This window comes from Sebastes umbrosus, chromosome 18 (assembly GCF_015220745.1).
Source record: "Sebastes umbrosus isolate fSebUmb1 chromosome 18, fSebUmb1.pri, whole genome shotgun sequence".
NCBI lineage: Eukaryota > Metazoa > Chordata > Actinopteri > Perciformes > Sebastidae > Sebastes > Sebastes umbrosus.
In genome coordinates this window covers 10,983,079-11,001,910 of record NC_051286.1, presented here as the reverse complement: position 1 = coordinate 11,001,910, position 18,832 = coordinate 10,983,079, and the positions used below count along the sequence as shown (strand labels likewise).

General features: G+C 42.6%; 1 protein-coding gene across 3 annotated transcripts in view; it reads right to left on the bottom strand.

Annotated features, from left to right (window-relative positions):
- The window catches only part of LOC119476604 (pleckstrin homology domain-containing family G member 1), a 71,821-nt gene that overhangs the window by 37,403 nt on the left and 15,586 nt on the right, over positions 1-18,832 (bottom strand). The window contains exon 1 of one of the 3 annotated variants that reach the window (XM_037750004.1): positions 10,122-10,496. The exons of 1 other annotated variant lie outside the window; for it this stretch is intronic. Coding sequence is in view for 1 of the 2 variants with exons in the window: in XM_037750002.1 (XP_037605930.1) it covers positions 208-217 (10 nt within the window). In the remaining variant the exon portion in view is untranslated. Of the gene's footprint in view, positions 1-207; positions 654-10,121; positions 10,497-18,832 lie in introns of those variants that run through there. One more of the 3 variants, XM_037750002.1, reaches the window with a different exon arrangement.

Sequence of the window (18,832 nt, the reverse complement as noted above, 5' to 3'; positions counted from 1 at the left end):
GCTTCTAAAAACAGGATATTCTTCTACATGAATGTGGTTTGATGAGGTTTGTAGACATGCAACACCTTTGACAGTGAAATCCTAGTCCCACCACATCACAGGATCACCTCAGGAAAAAACATGTGTGTCTATAATTTGAACATGCTGGGAAACATCACTGAACATACTTGAAGAAGAAGAAGAAGAAGAAAAGAAGCTGCTTCTTACCGGTAGGCATTGTGGCTTGGCTCCAATTCAACAGAAATTAGAGTGAATGAGTTTTTTTCTTTTAAAAAAAAGTGAGGCGCAGGTTTAAAGGAAAGCAGGATTTCCAGAGCAGGTCACATATCCAGAGTATTCCAAACAGTATTCCCAGCAAAGAAATCCCTTATCCCAAATCATTGTGAATCCTGGGAGCAAAACGTGCAGTCCGCTCCTCCAAAACATACACAGGAGCATACACTCTCCTGAACACACACACTCCAACACACTCCTCTGGTTGTCTTTTCTTTCTCTCACTTCAGTTTGCTAAAGGATCTCCTCGGTCTGAATGCCTCTCTCCCTCCCTCTCTCCTTTGGCAACACATCCACCGCCTGCATGTGTGCGTCTAGAAGTGTTCATGTGTGTGTTTGCATGTGTGTGTGTGTGTGTGTGTGTCGGAGTGAATGGCCTCTGCTCTCTCCTGCTCCCTCCCTGCTGGGTATTCCCCTCCCCTTAACTCCTCCTCCCTCTCTCCCGCAGCAAATTACAAGGAGCTGGGAGTTCCTCCTCTCTTTCTTTTATCTTTTCCTCCCTCTCATTTCATTTCTCTCCTTCCAAAAATCTAACTTTTAAGCTCGGTTCGTAACGCTCGTAGGGCCGGCGACACCTTTTGTGTGTGTGTGCGTCTGCTGCACGCTCAGCGGGCAGCTGAACTGCTGCTGGTATAGCGCACAGCTCCAGAGATCACACACGTACACTTTACAAGGAGGAGAGAGGAGGGGCGGGGGGGTTACGGCTGATCAATAGGGCCGGGAGCCAGCTCAAACAAAAGCTCCTCGTCCACTGCGAGACACTGCACCGCTCATTGTGTCCCAGATCAGAGAGAGGCTGGACCCAATGAGCGCACAAAATGTCAGAAGTGGGATTCAAGATGAACATCAGTGGAAATGGACACAGATGATGAACTCCGCTAACACAGCGGTTCCCAAACCTCTGGGCTTTTTTCAATCCCTTAGTCTGGAAAATAAACAGCTTTTCTACAAATCCACTTCTATATTTAACAAAACACGTCAAACTTCTCAGTCCATCTGTGTTTAAAAGGTACAAAGTTCACTTTACTCGTCGCAGTCATCATCAGGGTTATTTCGCCTTGGGCTTAATGCTATGTTCACACTACAAACGACAAAAGCAACAAAACGTGGCCAAGCGTTGGCCACCTACATTGACGGCGAGTCGTCGTTGAAGTGTTAAATATTACTGGGAACTAGCTAACGGCATTTTTCAGATGGGATTGAACAGGGTGAAACAACAACATACGAATGGTTGACGCTTCACTGTGTCATTGGAGCGCTGAAAAAAGTTGAGACCAGCTCAAATGTGATTTGTTTTGTGTCGTGGGTCAGTTTGTGGCTTCATGTCACCGGCTTCCATTGAAAATGATTTGTCCGTTGCCTGTTGCAGTGTTGCTCGTAGTGTGAACACAGGATAAAGTGTGATTTAGGGTCGCGAGTGTCCGCACAGCCAAAGTGACGTCACACCATCAGTCAAGGCCCTTCGCGGGGGGTTCCGTGCGGCAGGTTTTAGTCTGGCCTTGCACATCGAATTTTTTCTAACTACGTGGACGGGCGGCGGAAATGGAGAACTTTGAGGAGCTTTGAGAATGTCGGTTTGCTGCGAGGAGAAACCCACACAGAGTAAAGATCGAAACTTTTCCTTATCGCGATGCTACGTCAGCTCATTTCCATGAAACCGTCCTTGCGGAAAGTATAACCGAAGCTTAAGACTTAACATTTTAACGTAATGCAGGCTGCATTACGAAACGGAGGTGTGGGACATTTAGGAGCCGTGGAGGGTCTAATTAAAGACACTACTGAGTTGCATTGTGGTATTTGTAGTATTGTTTTTGGAGCTTGACTCATACAAGGGAGTTAGAGTCGGGATATCTCGGCCATTGTGACCATTTCTCAATCTCAGTATGTCTCTTGTAAGACTCCTACATCCACACTAATACATTTTCTTTTTGAAACGCAAGTACAAGTGATTAATTCAACATAGATAACAAATTACAGGTGTTGCCGACCTTGTTGTCTATGGAGCGGACGTTTGAAGGCACCGTTTGTGGCTTTGAGGAGGGTGATGGACATAAAACGGAGCACTTTCCTTTTGTTGTCTATGCTTATTTTGTTCTGAAAAACTATTGTGAAGTTCACAAAGAAACTGTAAACGAACAAAGCATAAATGCTTCTTTCCAGTACGACAGGAACTTCCAGCCAACCGGCAAAGCTACGAGTGTGAGAGCAGTGTCAAGTCCCTGGATTAACCCTTTAACGTTGCCTTAACACAAGCTGCCAAACAAGAACTTTGCCTAAGTAAAAGACAGGCTAGTTTAGATATGATTTACAACAGGAAATACTTGAACAAAGACTCAAACAGGAATCTGACCAAGTATTTAATGCCAACTTTTGATACTTGATAGTGTCTGATACAAAATTGTAAGGAGTTTATAAAGCTTTTTGGTTGGTACTCTAAAATAATTTAATTCCCAGCCCTATGTGTGAGTGACTGATTTTTGTTTTCCTTGTTTGAGGAACTAAAATTATCCAATAATTTACAAGATAAAAAAGCAAAGATTGGAGGAAAGTTTGGCAAAATAAACATAAACACCTAGCAGACATAAGTCCTTTTTGTTCTCATCTTTGGACCCCTCAGATTCATCTTGTGACTTCTCATAGGTGTCGTGATCCCCAGGTTGGGACCCTCTGCTCTAAAGGTGTATAATCTCAGAGAGCAGTTATAGTTCAGGACAGGCCATGTGTCCCATAAGGAAGACACACGTGAGACAATAGGCCCTCAGTCTCTCGCACTAAAGCAAATGTGTCGACTATTTGTCGTCCGTCTTTAAAGACAGGGACTGGTCCCAGCAGCATGGGTTCCTGCTAACACCACCCCCTTCTCCTCACCAGGACAATAATAGAGACCCCCTGGACCATCCTCTCACACACACACATACAGACCAGACCCCGAGAAGCACGACCCCTCTCTCTAATGGTCTGAGGGTCCGCTGACCCACGAAGCCCCTAAAGCTCCACTCCCAAACCAAACACTGTCCACCTCCCCCTGCCACCTCCACTCACACAGCCCATAATGAGGCACCTCTAGCTTGGCAAACACACAGAGGGAGCGTCTAAACTCCTCGGTTCAGCCAAGCACAACCTGCTGATGACAGAAACCTACAGCAGCAGTCCGGCTTATCTGATGCCCCCCGTGTGCTCCGACGGCCTCCCTGCAGGAGATCGACCAGAGAAACAACATTGTTCCTCTTTTACTGAATATGCCCACCATCGCTATAAGAGCTGCAACACATCTAGACATGGTGCTTTAGAAAAAGGGGATGAAAGAGGAGATATTGAGGCTGAGGATTATTGATAAAGATCAAAGATTAGCTCGATGTTTTGGCTGCAGATTTGATCCAGCAAAATAAAACTTCTTTCAAATATCTTTCCCTTGCAGAAAGAAAGATTACAGCAGCTTGTAGTTGGTGCTCCAATGATGATACATTTTTATTACTGATATAATCTGTTGATTATAATTCATTATTTGTCCAATCTGTAAAAATGCCAGACACAATATCCCAGAACCAAAGGTGACGTCTTCCTTGGTTTAGTCTGGAAGTCTTAAAGAAACAGTGCAACATTTTGTGACATACACTACACTTCATTCACCTTCTTGCCAAGAGTTAGACGTGAAGATTAATACCACTCTCATGACTGTACGCTAAATATGAAGCTAGACCTAGTTAGCCTAGTTTAGCATAAAGACTGGAAACACGGGGAAACGCTATCCTGGCTTTGTCCAGTGGTAAAAAATCTGCCTGCCAGCACCTTTAAAGCTCCATAACGAACATGTTGTATCCCATTTGTTGAGTCCATACATCAACAAATGTAAAAACAATAAGCGAAAGACGCTACTGAGTTGCATTATGGGAAATGTAGGATCCAATGTTTTTGGAGCTAGTTCCACATAAGGGAGAAAAATTCAGGATATCTATCTCAGCCTCTGCTGCATCAATATTGACAACTTTTTTATTTAATCTGTCCCCTGCAAGTTCCAAGACTAAATGACAATGACAATAGCGCTGGTCCACCTTAAAGGTCAGCCCACCTTTAGCAAGCCTGAGCCAAAGTTGTGGCCAACTTTGGGGCCGACCCCCCTTTCAGTAAACACACTGTGAGACAAGCAAGACACAGGAACTTGGCTTGTGTCTTGAGGAGTTGTACGTTTATTCACCGCCAGCCTAGACTGTACACACACGGCACTGCAGGTATTCCTTAAAGGAGTTTGCTACTTGTATAACACATTTTAGTTTTAATTTAACTAGTTTAAAGTTTACCACGGCGGGGAGTTACTTTAGGGCCTGTGGGCGCCAGGCTTGCAATACACTGGCAGAAACCCTGGATTAATCGATTATTAAAAATGTAAATTGACTAAATGTGTTTTTTCCCTATGCAAGTGCGGCCAAAGCTCCACACCTAACTCCTTCTCAACGCCGCCGCCCTCACTCAGCTCTGCTTCAATGTCATTTCTCCTTCGCATGTCATCCCTCTCCACTCAGAGAGCAGATTTCCCAACAGACTTCCCTCCTTCTTTTCAAGGCTAACAACAAGCTACACTCAGACAAACACCCTCTCAATGCTCTCTCCAAGAGCCAGAATTGATGGTTTGAGAGTTTGCGGTGTTTGCCAAGATGATCGGGTGCCATAGCGCCGTGGTGGTCACTATGACGACAGCGAGGCATTCATCTCCAAGGCAGAGTGGCATGTGGAAAGACAGTGAGAGAGGGCGGGAGAGAGGGAAGAAAATGCTTATTGTCAATAAACCACTTCATTCCTCATAATAGTCGCGCAGTGCAAACAGTGGAGCAGGGCACGGGGTTCATATACACACTCTATTCAACTTTTACTGGTGCAAACACACTCACACAATCGTTTGTTTTCCAACAGCGTTGTAAACTCTGACTTAAAAGACCACAACTTCTTGAAAATGTATTAGTGTGTGTGTGTAATCAGACATAAAAACCGTCCCCGTCCACTTAAACATGTCCTGGAGGGAGGAGGGCTGCAGGCGGAGGACTTATTAGATGGTTGTTATTGCAGTGTGTGTGTTTGCATGCGTCTGTGTGTGTGTGTGTGTGTGTGTGTGTGTGTGTGAAATCAGGTCCAACCTCTTGCTCAGACAGCCTGACAGCTTCTTCATTTTCTCAGCTGTCCACAGTTTAAAGTGAAGGCTGTTTCTGTGGTAACGTCTCCGCAGCACATTGGAGGACTAAACGGAGGGAAATCAGATTCAGACTGAGAGAGACTGTGACTAATGACAGGAGTTTGTGGGTGGAGGGGTCATTCATATACAGTTTCCCCCTCCCTCTGTGACCCTGTCTGTCTTTGTCGCTGCTGAGATGGATCATCTGCAGACACACTCTCTTTCTCTCTCTCTCTCTCTCTCTCACACACAGATTCTTTAAGTGTCACAACTCTTAAAGCTTTTGTTCTTGCCGCCTGAGCTCTTCATTAACCCCTTAACACACAGTTTCCTTCCTTTTTTCACCCCTTAAGTAACTTTAAAGTTGGAAAAAATCATTCCTCACCGTCTGACAGTAGTATACATTCTGTATCTAACAAATCCTCCAAATTTAACGGCAAAATCCATCGTTTGTCCGTGCTCTCTGGACTTATAGAAGTGTTTTCTGATCTACCTATCAGCAGGACATCATCATTTGTTTGTACTAGGGATGCAAAACCAAACCGTAAAAAAACAAACCATTCAATGATGTACAAACCGATCCGTTGGCTTGTTGAACCGTTGCACTGCTATTAAATACAGGCCTGCTAATTATCTGATGAGGTGCCAGAGACAGCAGAAGAAATTATCTGAACATAGGCCTACTTGACCATTAAGTAGCCTGCCTTATTTCATGTATAAAAATCAGTGTTTTGGCTTCATATAATATAGAAATATCATTTATTACTATCAATCAATCATTCAATTTATATATTTTGGAGTTCAAACACATTAGAAATGTTTGTTTTTCTTCTCCCTAATATGCAAAACCAACCGAACCGAAACCGTGACCCAAAAATCGCAATACAAACCGAACCGTGGGCTTGTTGAAGCGTTGCATTGCTAGTCTGAACCTTACAATCGTGGTCCTGCTCAAAAAAAACAACAGTGACTTTTTGTTAGAAATGGAAAACGAACAGCTGCCGTGTTGAAAAGAAAATAAACCCATTGTTTTGCATCATTGTATTAACCTGATAAACAGAGTGAGTTGCCAATTTCTCGTTGGGAGGGGGATATTTTGTTGTTTCGCTCTAAACAATCAGTAGTGCATGACTCATCTGTTTTACACAGAAGCAGTAGCGGTTGCTAGAAGCAGGTCATATTTTTCACAGTGATTAAAATATATGCCAATTTAAAAGGACGTGTGCAGTGCCTGTTCATGGCGTGGCCGTTCAGAGCCTGTGCCCATTCTGAACTGGCCGATTGCTTGCCTCCCGGTGTTGCTGCTTGCAGCGTTGTTTGGGGCTCGTTCAGAGTGGCCCAAGCGTTGTTGAGAACCGCTTATCACTCCTAGACTCCAGGGAAGTGAAGAAGAGTTCAGTTGTAACATTAGTTTATCCAGCATCCAGCAGCAAAACTGAAAATTGGAAAGCGGATGACATGGTGGACAGTAATACACCCGTCAAGTGTGAAGTAGATCGGATGAGCAGTTCTCGAGATATGCAAAGGACACACAGAAAGACAGACTGAGATTTCTTGCTTTATAGTTAGATAGATTGAAATTTTGGGAGATAGGCCTGTGTTTATTCGCTTAATGGCACAGAGTTTGTTGAGATTGATCCAGCAGCTGGTTAGTTTAGCTTAGCACAAAGACTGTAAACGGGGGGGAAACAGCTAGCCTGGCTCTGTCTAAAGGTAACAAGTGAGGTTCGAGAGGTTTGATTCCCTCGTTTTAGCTGCACATTGACACCAGATTTCTCTTCAGGCTGTAAGAAAGTGATCTTTTGTTGTCCAGTAAGTGATGCGCTGCAGCACATTTGTCTTATTAGATCACCAGAGTCCATAGATCGTGAGCCAACAACAACCAGTAAGAACATTCTTTGTGCTGCGGTTAGTTTCATCTGTGTTAAATCTACAATCCTGATCAACTCTGTAATATCCTGTATTGATTTTCCCTTTCCCAGATTTTACAAGGTTTCCAGATTCCCGTACGGTATTCCCTCGGGCCGCAGCAGTCTGCTCGCAGTGCCAGGACAAGTCCAGGAATTTCTGACTCTAGCCGGCCAGAAATCCGACTGAGGCACCGGTTCCAGCTTATATAAGAGCAGGAATCCCTCAAAATGCTGGCCCGAGGAGCGTCCAGGAAAACAAAGAGCGTCTTCGCCATCCCAGCAGACTAAACAACGGCAACACAGAAATAACTACAGCTGCTACGTCAACAACAAACAAGGTCAACAGCCGCAGCTAATGATAGAACAGGGTGGCACCGCGGCCACGGCAGAACCCAGGAGAAGAATTTACGATGGGAGATAATATCAGTACTCAACTATGCAGAGAGTCAGTATTCACATTAACAGAGGCAGATAAACGACGAGAAGGAAATCACCGGGAGGAGGATAGGAGAAAAACAGGTGGTTTACAGGAACTATAACTTTCGTTCTCTGTAAGTGAATATTATTTGGATCTTTGTAGATGGATATTTCTTTACACATCAACACGATGAAGCAATTATCTTCTTTTTATTGAGTTTGTGTCGCATACAGTAGATCTGCGCTGCGTGTGAGACTGAAAAGAAAGCATTAATTTCTTTATGCTCATATATTTGTGTGCGTGTGTGCAGAGTTATTGTGTGTTGAGCGTGTATGTGAGCATATGTGGCGGATATACGGAGGAAGCTGTGTTTGGCCTCAGATTAAAATGCAGGACGAGGGTCCCGCTCCAGGAAAGGAGGCCAGCAGAGCGCAGACATGGGGACTTTTGTCCCATTAGGGAAACACGTGACACATACTAAAATAATACAGTGTTCACAATACTATGAGAATACAAAATATTATATTTCTTAAATATGAAGTGATGTGTTTAATATGCACACTTGTGTCATTTGCCTTTTTAAGAGATTCAGGAATATATTTGAAATATATTACATGCACATATTTCTGATCTGCTGCGTTATATTTATCTTATATTTGTGTTTTTGAAGTGACCAAAGACAAAATGGTCATGTATAACAACAATTAAAATATATATCAGAGGACGTTTATCCCTGAATTTATGAAGACTTTATCCTCAGGTCTAACGTATCAACGGTTCGTATGATATCTTACAAAAAGTTAGTCCTCATTCTTCATGCGTTTTCCTACGAATGTCCAGCAACAGGTGATGTGTCAATTTCCACTCCAGTCTTTTCAAAATAAAATGACTTAGTTAGATTTAGGAAATGATCGTGGTTTGGGTTAAAATAACACCAGAAGTGGCGTAACTTAAGTACAGAAGTCACGTGATAAATAAATCAAATCATAAATTACATACAATTTGAGATATATCCGAATTACAATGCATTACTTTTTTTGTAGGTATAACTGTGTTTGAGAACAGCTTGTAAGGTTATAATCATCATATTATTTGAACTAGTTTTGCTTTTCGAAATACTGGAAAATGATCCAAATGCCACCATCTGATACCTGGCGTATAAGGCAGACCTTAGACCAAAAATGTACAAAAAGTCTTATGTATTATACAAACCAGCGAACAGTACAAGAAACCAGGACCAGAGTAAAAATAAAGAAGTCAGACAAACAACGATCACGTGACAAAAAACATAAAACTTAATGATTTATGACATGAGTCATGACAACAAATGAGTCCATCCCATTTCGTCTGTAAATGTGTGTCCCTCAGTAGCTGGGTGCTCCAGTTAGAGCGCCCAGAATGAGGACACACCACAAAGGACAACACATGTGTGTGTGCACACACACTCACACTCAAGCACACCAGACACTTAGGTAAGAGTGTGAGGGTTATTTTATTGAAATTACACTATAAAATGACCATGTTTGAGATAAAAACTGACAAATTAGATATCTGTTGTATCCAATGTTCATTATTAAACTTTCCAAGGCTCATCTTGACTAATGACATTTTTAGTTGACAAACACACGTACAATTTTGTCGACTAATCGATCGGTAAAACTGAGTTTCTCCACAAAGAATCACACAAAAGCAACACTTTAAATCTTTTGTTTACCAGAGATGAGCTCATCTTAGAAATACATCATTCAGCATGAAAAAACATAAAAAACGACTAATTGATAAAAGAAATCTCAGTCAACTAAGAACAAAACAACCAATTAGTCGACTAATTGACTAAGATACTTTCCCTGTAGAGACATGGCACATCTGTTAGAGCTATGATACTTCTAAGACCTTAGCTATTTCTAATGTTTTTCTAACCATATATGTAAAACTGCACTAAAAACATTATTAAATCAGGTATTCAAAAGATGAGACATAACAAACACACCTACATGATGATCATCATCTCAGATACACTAAGGTGAAAGTATTATTATACGTCCATCCAGCATCGACTCCCAAGCTTAAACCCAGACTGGTAGTCAGCGTTGTTCCTAATCAGACAAGCGGGCAAAGGTGCCATTAGAGTCGCGCTAAATTGAGACTTTGAAGCGAGTAATTGGAGGTCAGACTGCGTTTGGTGGAGTCGACCTCTGCAATTATGATTAAATAAAGCTGTGCTGGGCTGTTAAGGAAAAAAAACTCTGTGTCACTGTGTCGTCTGAGCATGATGTGAGAGCAGAAACATTTACAGTAAATTAACCCAAAAACCAAAGCTCTCTGTGTCCAACGCCACACAATGACAAAAACTCACCTCAAGAGACACCATCCCCACGTTTAGCCTTTCCTCAGCCGCTGGTATCCCAGTATCCTGTCATCACAGGTTAGATCCATGTCCAGGCGTTAGAAAAGTTTCACGCTACAGTCTTAGAAACGCTGACTGGCTTCAGAGAGGTAGGTAGGGCTCGTGTCAAGACGGCCCGGTCCGCGGTCCACCCCTCTATGAGGTCAGATCAGAGAGAAAGAGAGACACCGAGAGGAAAGAGAGAGAGAGAGACAGAGAGAGAGGACAGATGGAAGCAAAACGCAACCGAACTGACTGCCCACTGGGAGGGGAGGGGGAGAGCGAGGGAGAGAAGAGCTCGCACATCCAAGCAGCCCACTTCCTGACCAATTACTGCTGCAAGACTAGCCTCTCTCCTTCTTTCCAAGTGGGCCCTCGCTCTCTCTCTCCTCTCTCACTTCTTTGTGGGATCGCTGCGAGGACTGGAGAGTGGCCAGGACTGGAGAGGTTCCAGCACTGCAGGCGACGCAAGTCACAGAAATTAACACTTGAAAAAAAAAAGCGTTGCTGAAGCTGTGACGAGAAGAGACGGTGATCAAGAGTTAACGTGAGATAACAGGAGAGAGGGGTGTGAGACAGAAAGCTGATGCAGGAGGAGAGAAAAAAGAGGGCAGCGCAAGGACGAGCTGTACTCGTCTAACCCCAAAAAACACGACAAGTGGGTCACATCACTCAGTTTAGAGCCTCTTTTTCTGACGCTTTCTTGGTCTCGACTCCCCAGTGACGCTTTCAATATCTTGGATATAAGAGGTCAGGGTAAAGAGTACCCAAAAACACAGCCAGCGAGCAGAGATCACAGGGCTCAACCTGCTGTGAGCTGGTCTGTATGAGCACACACAGAAAATATCCAAGCCAGTGGTCATTGTGTGAGTAATTTGGGCATTGTTCTGCATCCTAACAGAGCAGGATGGAGGAAAGTCCCCTCTCTCGGAGCCAGTGGCTGCTGTTCCGGCCTCCTGGTAGCGAGGCTTCCTGGGATTGATAAAGCGGCTCCTGGCCCCGTCAGCGCACACACTTTCTCATTTCCATGTTTTCACCGGTTTTAAGTTTTTCCAGGGAAAACAAAACTGCACGTGGTTGCTGCAAGATCGCAAACATTGACCTTTGATAAGAAGCCAACTAAGATACACTTGACTTAAAATAAATGACCTAAATCTTCCTAAAAACATACATGATCTGTGCACACACACACACACACACAATAGAGCAAGCAGTGACTTTTAGCAGACGTCAATCAACTTGAGGATTTTGTTAACTCCGCTGTCTGTGACCTACTGTAGCAGTGACCAGTGACCGTACAAACAGGCCTGACGTGGGTCAGCTGTTATTATCCTAACCTGGATGAAGACACAAACACAGCGCCGAGCCTTTGTAACCCAACGCCACACCTTGCACTTTAAAACACACAGAGACAATGACAGACGATAGCGCCGTGTCTGAGGAAAAACAAGCTGATAGCCGGCTGCCAACCGGTCGCTCTTATCACGGCTTTTATTCTGCTTCGAGGACAAGGCGGGTGGAGTTTACTGGAAGTGTCAGGTAGCTTGTCAAACATAGAAAATTAGACTTTAAACAGTTTCCTGTGATTGTTTGAGATATCTAAAACCTGATAGTATACATTTATCACAACACTTTAGGGCTGAAGTATTCCTTAATGTGTTGTTTATTCTGTGAGTAATCTCCATATACAGAGTAAAGGCCTTCACACACCGGGGGAGTGATGAATATACAGCACGAAAATGCAAAAAATAATCACCTGTGAATATTGTATGTCTAGAGTAGAATCAGTTTTAAAGCTAGAGTGAATATCCTGGTATCATATGAAACTAGAAAACCTAAGGAATCCATTGGTACCAACCATGCCATACTAGCTTGTTGGCTTGTTGTTTAGCTCAAGATATGTGAATGAAAATGGGTTCTATGGGTACCCACGAGTCTCCCCTTTACAGACATGCCCACTTTATGATAATCACATGCAGTTTGGGGCAAGTCATAGTCAAGTCAGCACACTGACACACTGACAGCTGTTGTTGTCTGTTGGGCTGCAGTTTGCTATATTATGATTTGAGCATATTTGTTATGCTAAATGCAGTACCTGTGAGGGTTTCTGGACAATATTTGTCATTGTTTTGTGTTGTTAATTGATTTCCAGTAATAAATATATACATACATTTGCATAAAGCAAGCATATTTGCCCACTCCCGTGTTGATAAGAGTATTAAATACTTGACAAATCTCCCTTTAAGGTACATTTTGAACAGATACAAAAATGCGTGATTAATTTGCGATTAATCACGATTAACTATGGACAATCACACGATTAATCGCTATTAAATATTTTAATTGATTGTCAGCCCTAGTCTAGAGTTTTTATTGTGAAAGGTAAGACCTGGAGAAGTGGATCTGGTCTGCGCTGCCTTTGTCGATGTTGAAAAAAGTAATAAAGTTTGCCGTCCTGGTTCGGACTACGGAGCCTCTGTGTTGTTGTTTCATAAATAAAGGCGCAACTCAACCGGTTACGTACCACGTGATTGGCATTAAAAATTGCATCTGGAAAAAATTGATGCCGCTTTTTCACTGCGTAATGTTTGTGTTTTGTGTGACAAAAACAACAGTTTGAAAAAATATACTGATGTCTGAATTAATTGCACGAAAACAAACACGGTGGTGTGTAACGGCCTTAAGGCTATGAACAATAGATGGACAACATATAGGCAGATTTAGCAGAGCATTTTGAGGCAAATATAAGGTCAGTTTGTTTTCCTTTTTTCCGAGAATGATCTGCTCTGGCATTCAAAAGAATAATAATTTAAATAAGTAAAGTTGCATTCTGGAAATTGTTATGACTCTTGCCGGCCATTTGTCACTATTTCCTGACCAAACTAGTAATCAACTAATTGAGGAAATAATCTGAATGACAGTGATTTGCAGCCCTACAAAGTCCAGCCTGCACTGATGTCATACTCTTCATTCAACTGTGTGATCACTGAGAGGAAACCAGTCACATCCCACTCCAAATAAACGGGAGCTGCCTCTCAACAGAAGCCTGAAATTCAGAATAAAATAGCCGTATGTAATGGAAAGAGGAAAGAAGTAGATATATTTATGTCTGAAGCGACCGGTGGGATCCCTCCAGTGTTGACAGACAGATGTTTTCTACAACAGGAAAACAGAATAAAAGTGGAAATGTGAATGAGAGAGCAGCTCAGGACCTCCCCAACTAACAGCAGAAGGAAACCCCTCCTTCCTTCTTCCCCGCCGCCCTTTCCTGCCCGTCTTCAGCTGCTTGTTTACTGATGAAGGAATCAAACAGGATGTGACGTCATCGGGCAGGTGAATCATACTCATGTGATGGGTTTGTCATTCCCGCGTGACCAAACATTAGGCTTTTGTCTCAAATTGACAGCACGGGAAATATTAATGAGTGTGACTTACTTCTTCCTTGTAAATTCTCTTGAAGTGGTCTTTGTTTCTCCGATGTCACTAGGGTTCAACTCATACCAATTACTCATATCAATAACTCATTACTTATGACTCAATGAAAAATGAGAAAAATCGGAGGGTGGGTGCTTCCGCGACGACGCCATATGAGAGCGGTGCAGAGCGGCGGCCGTGAGCCAGCCAGTGGGGCACGCTCACATGCACTAACATGCACTAAAAGCACATACGGCCGGCCCAGCTATGTCAACAAAGCACGGTGAAGCTCAGATTACAACACACGAAGAGGGAGAGTGACTTCACTCTCTGCTCAGGTAGACATTACTCCTCTATATCTTTACAAAAATAGTTATCTGCTGTTATATTAATGCTCTGGATATTGCATAGAGAACCTTTAAATGACTTGACAAAGTAGTGTTGGAGTGTGTAGAAAAGCCTTGACGTCAGCATTAAAGTGACTTCTGGAATGATGATCACTCCGTAACACACACACACTTAGATCAAAATAATAGTTCTCGGTGTGGTTTGAAGAGTGTAACTGATACTACCTCCACGGCTATAAATATGAATGGGGCATCTCAGTGAGTGCATGTGTTTGGCATTAAGATTAAAAGCTTTACATTACAGTTAGAAACAGAGACGAGGCCACAACTCAACCGCTGGGCTGCTGCCGTCAGAAGTAGGAGCCAAAACACATTATTGCTCAGACTAAGATACAGCAGAGCTGATGTGTGTGTGTGTGTGTGTGTGTGTGTGTGTCTGTGTCTGTGTCTGTGTGTGCGCCTGCATGTCTGCTTATGTGGGTTTGAGTGGGATAAAGAGCCAGGAGTGCGTGTTGGCAGGTTCCCTTTGACCTGCGGAGGCTTTATTTTCTCTCATATTCATATTGGGCTAATACTCGGTCTTTCCCATGCCAGTGAAAACCCTGGAAGCCGAGCCCTCTCCTCTCTTTAGGGAACCTAAGATGTCACTGCACACAAAAGGAGCCGTGAAAGCCGTCCAACTCAAGCAGGGGCTATTATTTACAGTACCAAAAGAAAATCGCTCTTCTCCCTAACAGTACCCCCCCACCCTCCCTCCGAGCATCAGCCGTCTGTCTCCTTGTAATGCTTCCCCTATTTTGCCCTTTTCCAATCCCTTCCTTTTTCTAACTTTTTTCCCCCCTCTATAGCTTCCCTTTCCTCCAATCATCTCTCTCTCTCTCTCTTTCTCTCTCTCTTTCTAACCCTCTCGCCCCACCATAATAAAATAAATAGCTGGTTTTGTAACCAGTAAGCCCAAAATTAGGAGTAAGCCTCAAACCGTGGCTTTGCCGATCTTCACTGAGCCATTCAAAACAGGCAGAACAATCCACACTGATTATGATCTGAGAGGAGGAACTCCATTTGGTGAACTTTACACAACAGCCTCACATTTATTCCTTCAAGAGTATTCATATTTGCACACAAAAACATGGACTTAAAACTATGCACAAAGTAAAGATGCAGACATGATGCAGCACAAATCTGGCTGAAAGTGTCTTATATTCTAAATCTGAGCATATAGTGCATGCATTAGAGTTGCTTTACCCAGTATAACCTAAAGCAAATGATGCTGTTCCCTGCTTTTTACTGGCACGCTATGAAGTGTGTTATGAATGCATTTTATTAATGCATCAAAACTACAAGGATATCTGTGTTAAGATAGAAAGACAATAGATAAGATCTAGCATACCAGCTTTGAGAGTATCTGCACACAGTTCCCATTAAAGTGAATGTTTCACAGATGAAGTCTGGCTTATCGGGAGATTAAACTGTGGAGTGATATTCATTTCAGGTATTAGCACAACAGGTTTTTTAATAGTTGCTTTGCAACATGATCCGTGGCCGATGTTTTTCTCCAACAATCTGCAGCCTCTCCATTACCAGCTACTGTATAAACAGTAGTCTAAACTGTGGTCCAGCTGACAGAGACGAGTATGAGGTCACATGTCGCTGCAATAACAGCTGGACACCATGACTAGAAATATGTCCACAGTCCGTCTAAATAAAGTTGTAAAAAGGCTCTGGAACTGGAAAAAGTTCCTACCCCTGTGTTTACAGTAAATACAGATGTTAGTGACGGGTCTTAACTCGACCCAGATGTGACCGAGAGGAAAATGGGCCCCGTAAACACATCAACACCCACAGACAGACACCCTGAGACTGAGACTTTCTACTCCCTAGAGAGAAAAGAAGGTGGTATAATGTGCATCCACAGTGTCGGATGCTGAAAATGTCGAGATAACAACACTGAGCTATTAAAGGATTGTAACTATTTGGGTGTTTTCTGCATTTAAATGCTGAGTTTTATTGCTTTATTGCTACGGTTTTATTGCACTTATTACAGTAACAAGCGTAGTTGCACCTGGTTGACTGCCCTGTCTCCACCGTGGACTCTCTAATCAGCTGTTCGCTGACTTCACTGCGTGTATGTTGAGAGCTCCAAAGTGCCGACACAGAGCAGGAAGAGGTTGCAGCGTGATAATAAATACTGAACTGTTTCTTTAACTGCATTCAAGTGGTAAATATCAATCGAAACTGTTTTGCATGGCACTGTAATAATGCATGGTATTACAGTATGTGGAATCACAAATATGTTGTCATGAGGTCAAAATCAGCAGATGAAACTAATATAAACAGTTGTGCTGGCAGTTGATTTGATATGTTTCTGCTGGAACTAAAGCTGATCTGCATCATTATTACTCAACATATGAAAAGATCACAAAAGTCTCACAATAATAAATGAAGCCTGAGATACTGACATCATTTTCATTCCACAGTAAACTCTGTCTCCCTCCCTCTCGTTCTCTTGTTATCTGTCTTTAGGTTCGCCAGCTGTATTACGTTTCAGCTGAAGTGTGCTGCTAATAATATAGGCCATCAACGACTAGCGACAACACCCAGCACACACACATCCCCCGTGGAGCTGTAACAGAACTGTGGATCTAGGATGAGAGAAGCAGAGAGACATCAAGTCTGCAATGTTTCATATTAAGATGACTCAATTAAAATGGATGTTTACAACATAAACACACATCGCTTACTCCACTGCTACTCTGTACTTAAAACTAGGAAGCTTATCAGTGAAATCTCTGTATAGCCTATATTATGGATTATTCTTGATAATGGGGTGTCAACTGATGGTTATTTTCATTTATGATTGTTTTACAGTAATTCAATTAATCATTAAGTCTATAAAGTGTTAGAAAAACACCCATCACAATTTCTCAGAGTCAAAAGTGACTTATCTAGCAAATAGCTTATTTTGTCTGACCAGCAGTACAAAACCCAAAGATATCTTAATTACAATTGGTCAATATGACAATAAATATCATCAAAACTATATAAAAATGTCTATCGTTTATGTTTTTCTATTATATTGTTTCTATCACAATATAGTTTAGGCCTGTATTTATTTATTTTTTCTCTATAATTTAAAACTGTTAAAATGAGAAAATACTTCATACTTTTCATTTGTCAGGTATTTAAGTCACACATACAAAAATAGGCTTCAGCATGTGGTTATTTCATATAGACTAATTATTTATTGAATTACCAGAAAACATGCTTTATCGTGATATATATCGTTATCGAGATATGAAACGTCCTATATCGTGATAGAAGATTTTGACCGTATCACACAGACCTATTTGGCAGATTTGCTTGATAGATTATTTAATCAGTTACCACAATAGCTGTCAATTAACTAATCATTTTACCATTAATGGATACATGTATATCTTGTCCTGAATTGTTTTGTTTAGACATTGATACAGCGATCATTAAATAACATTTCAGATACTGTGATCAGTCAGCCATGAAATCCATGGTAAGGCACACAGTGGACCTTCAGGAGGAACTGCTGTGTAACGGTCACAAAAAAACTGAGAGCAAAAGTGACGGAGCAAGAAAACAAAGGTGGTATGAAGATGTGTGAGATGACGACGCTGGTGGTAAGAATGTATGGCGCTGGTCTATATGTGGCCTGGATACACGAGAGCCAAGCAGAGAGCTGGATGGAAGAGGGAAGAGGGAGGAGGCTTCTTTATTTTAAGCATTGTCCCCCCGCGCAGCACTTATCACCAGGACGTGATTCAGAGACAAGTTCCTAACTGAGCTTCACTGCTCATAAAGACCTGCGGCGACGCTTAGGAAGCACTGTGAAGGTTTTTTTTTTTTACATCGCATTGCTGACAGACGGAGATGAAACATCTAAAAGTAGCAGCTGATGTTCTCAAGAAAAGAAAAATTCTTTGGAAAAAAAAGAGACAAAAGCAAAAAAATAGAAATATTGCTGTGCTGGGAATTTACAACTGTTTGATAGTTTAGCAAACTGCACCTGTGGAGCGCTCAATACAGAGCAACTTCCTAAAGTACAATTCATTCACATCAAACAGGATCTCACACACGCACGCACACTCACGCACGCACACGCACGCACAGCACAAGAACTCCACTCATGCAGACGTAAGAGGCTATTTATACACCACTTCCTTTTATTTACCCTGCTCATTGTTCAGACCACATCTGCTAAGGGCCAAGGGCACAATGGCCGGTCCATATAGCTGACCACACACACACACACACACACACACCCACACACACACACACACACAGTGTGGCCCTGCAGCAGTCAGACACAAGCCAGCATTCAGACATATCCACAGCTTTTGTTCTGGGTCCGAGTGACAAACTCCAAAAGCTGATACCACCTGTTACACAGCCTGGCATTCTTGAACACACACCCACACACACACACACACACACACACATACCCCCACAAACAAACACAAGTCATACACACGCCTATCCAAACGTGCATTAATTCACACGCGCCTGCACACAAACCTGCACAGATGTCATATGTTAGCTCTATTGGACACAGTTGGCTAAGTGCTGGAGATGACAGCTCATTACAGCCTGCTGTCTGTTTCATGTCAGCTTTAATACAACAGGAAGTCAGCCGGGGGCTTTAAAAAAGCCACCGGACAGCAGCTCATAACCTTCATGGCTCGGAGGCTGTTGGCTCAGAGCGGACCACATGTCACATATACATAAAACAACAAGTCTGTTAGCTGCATAATCTTGTAGGATCGACTCACACACATAATGACCTTCAGTTCCCGTAATCCTAAAAACTTCACCGTCCCCTTTTAGACATTTACTCTGAGTTATTTCCTATGAGGACGGGAGCTGCCCTAAACGGCCCCTACGGGGTAAACA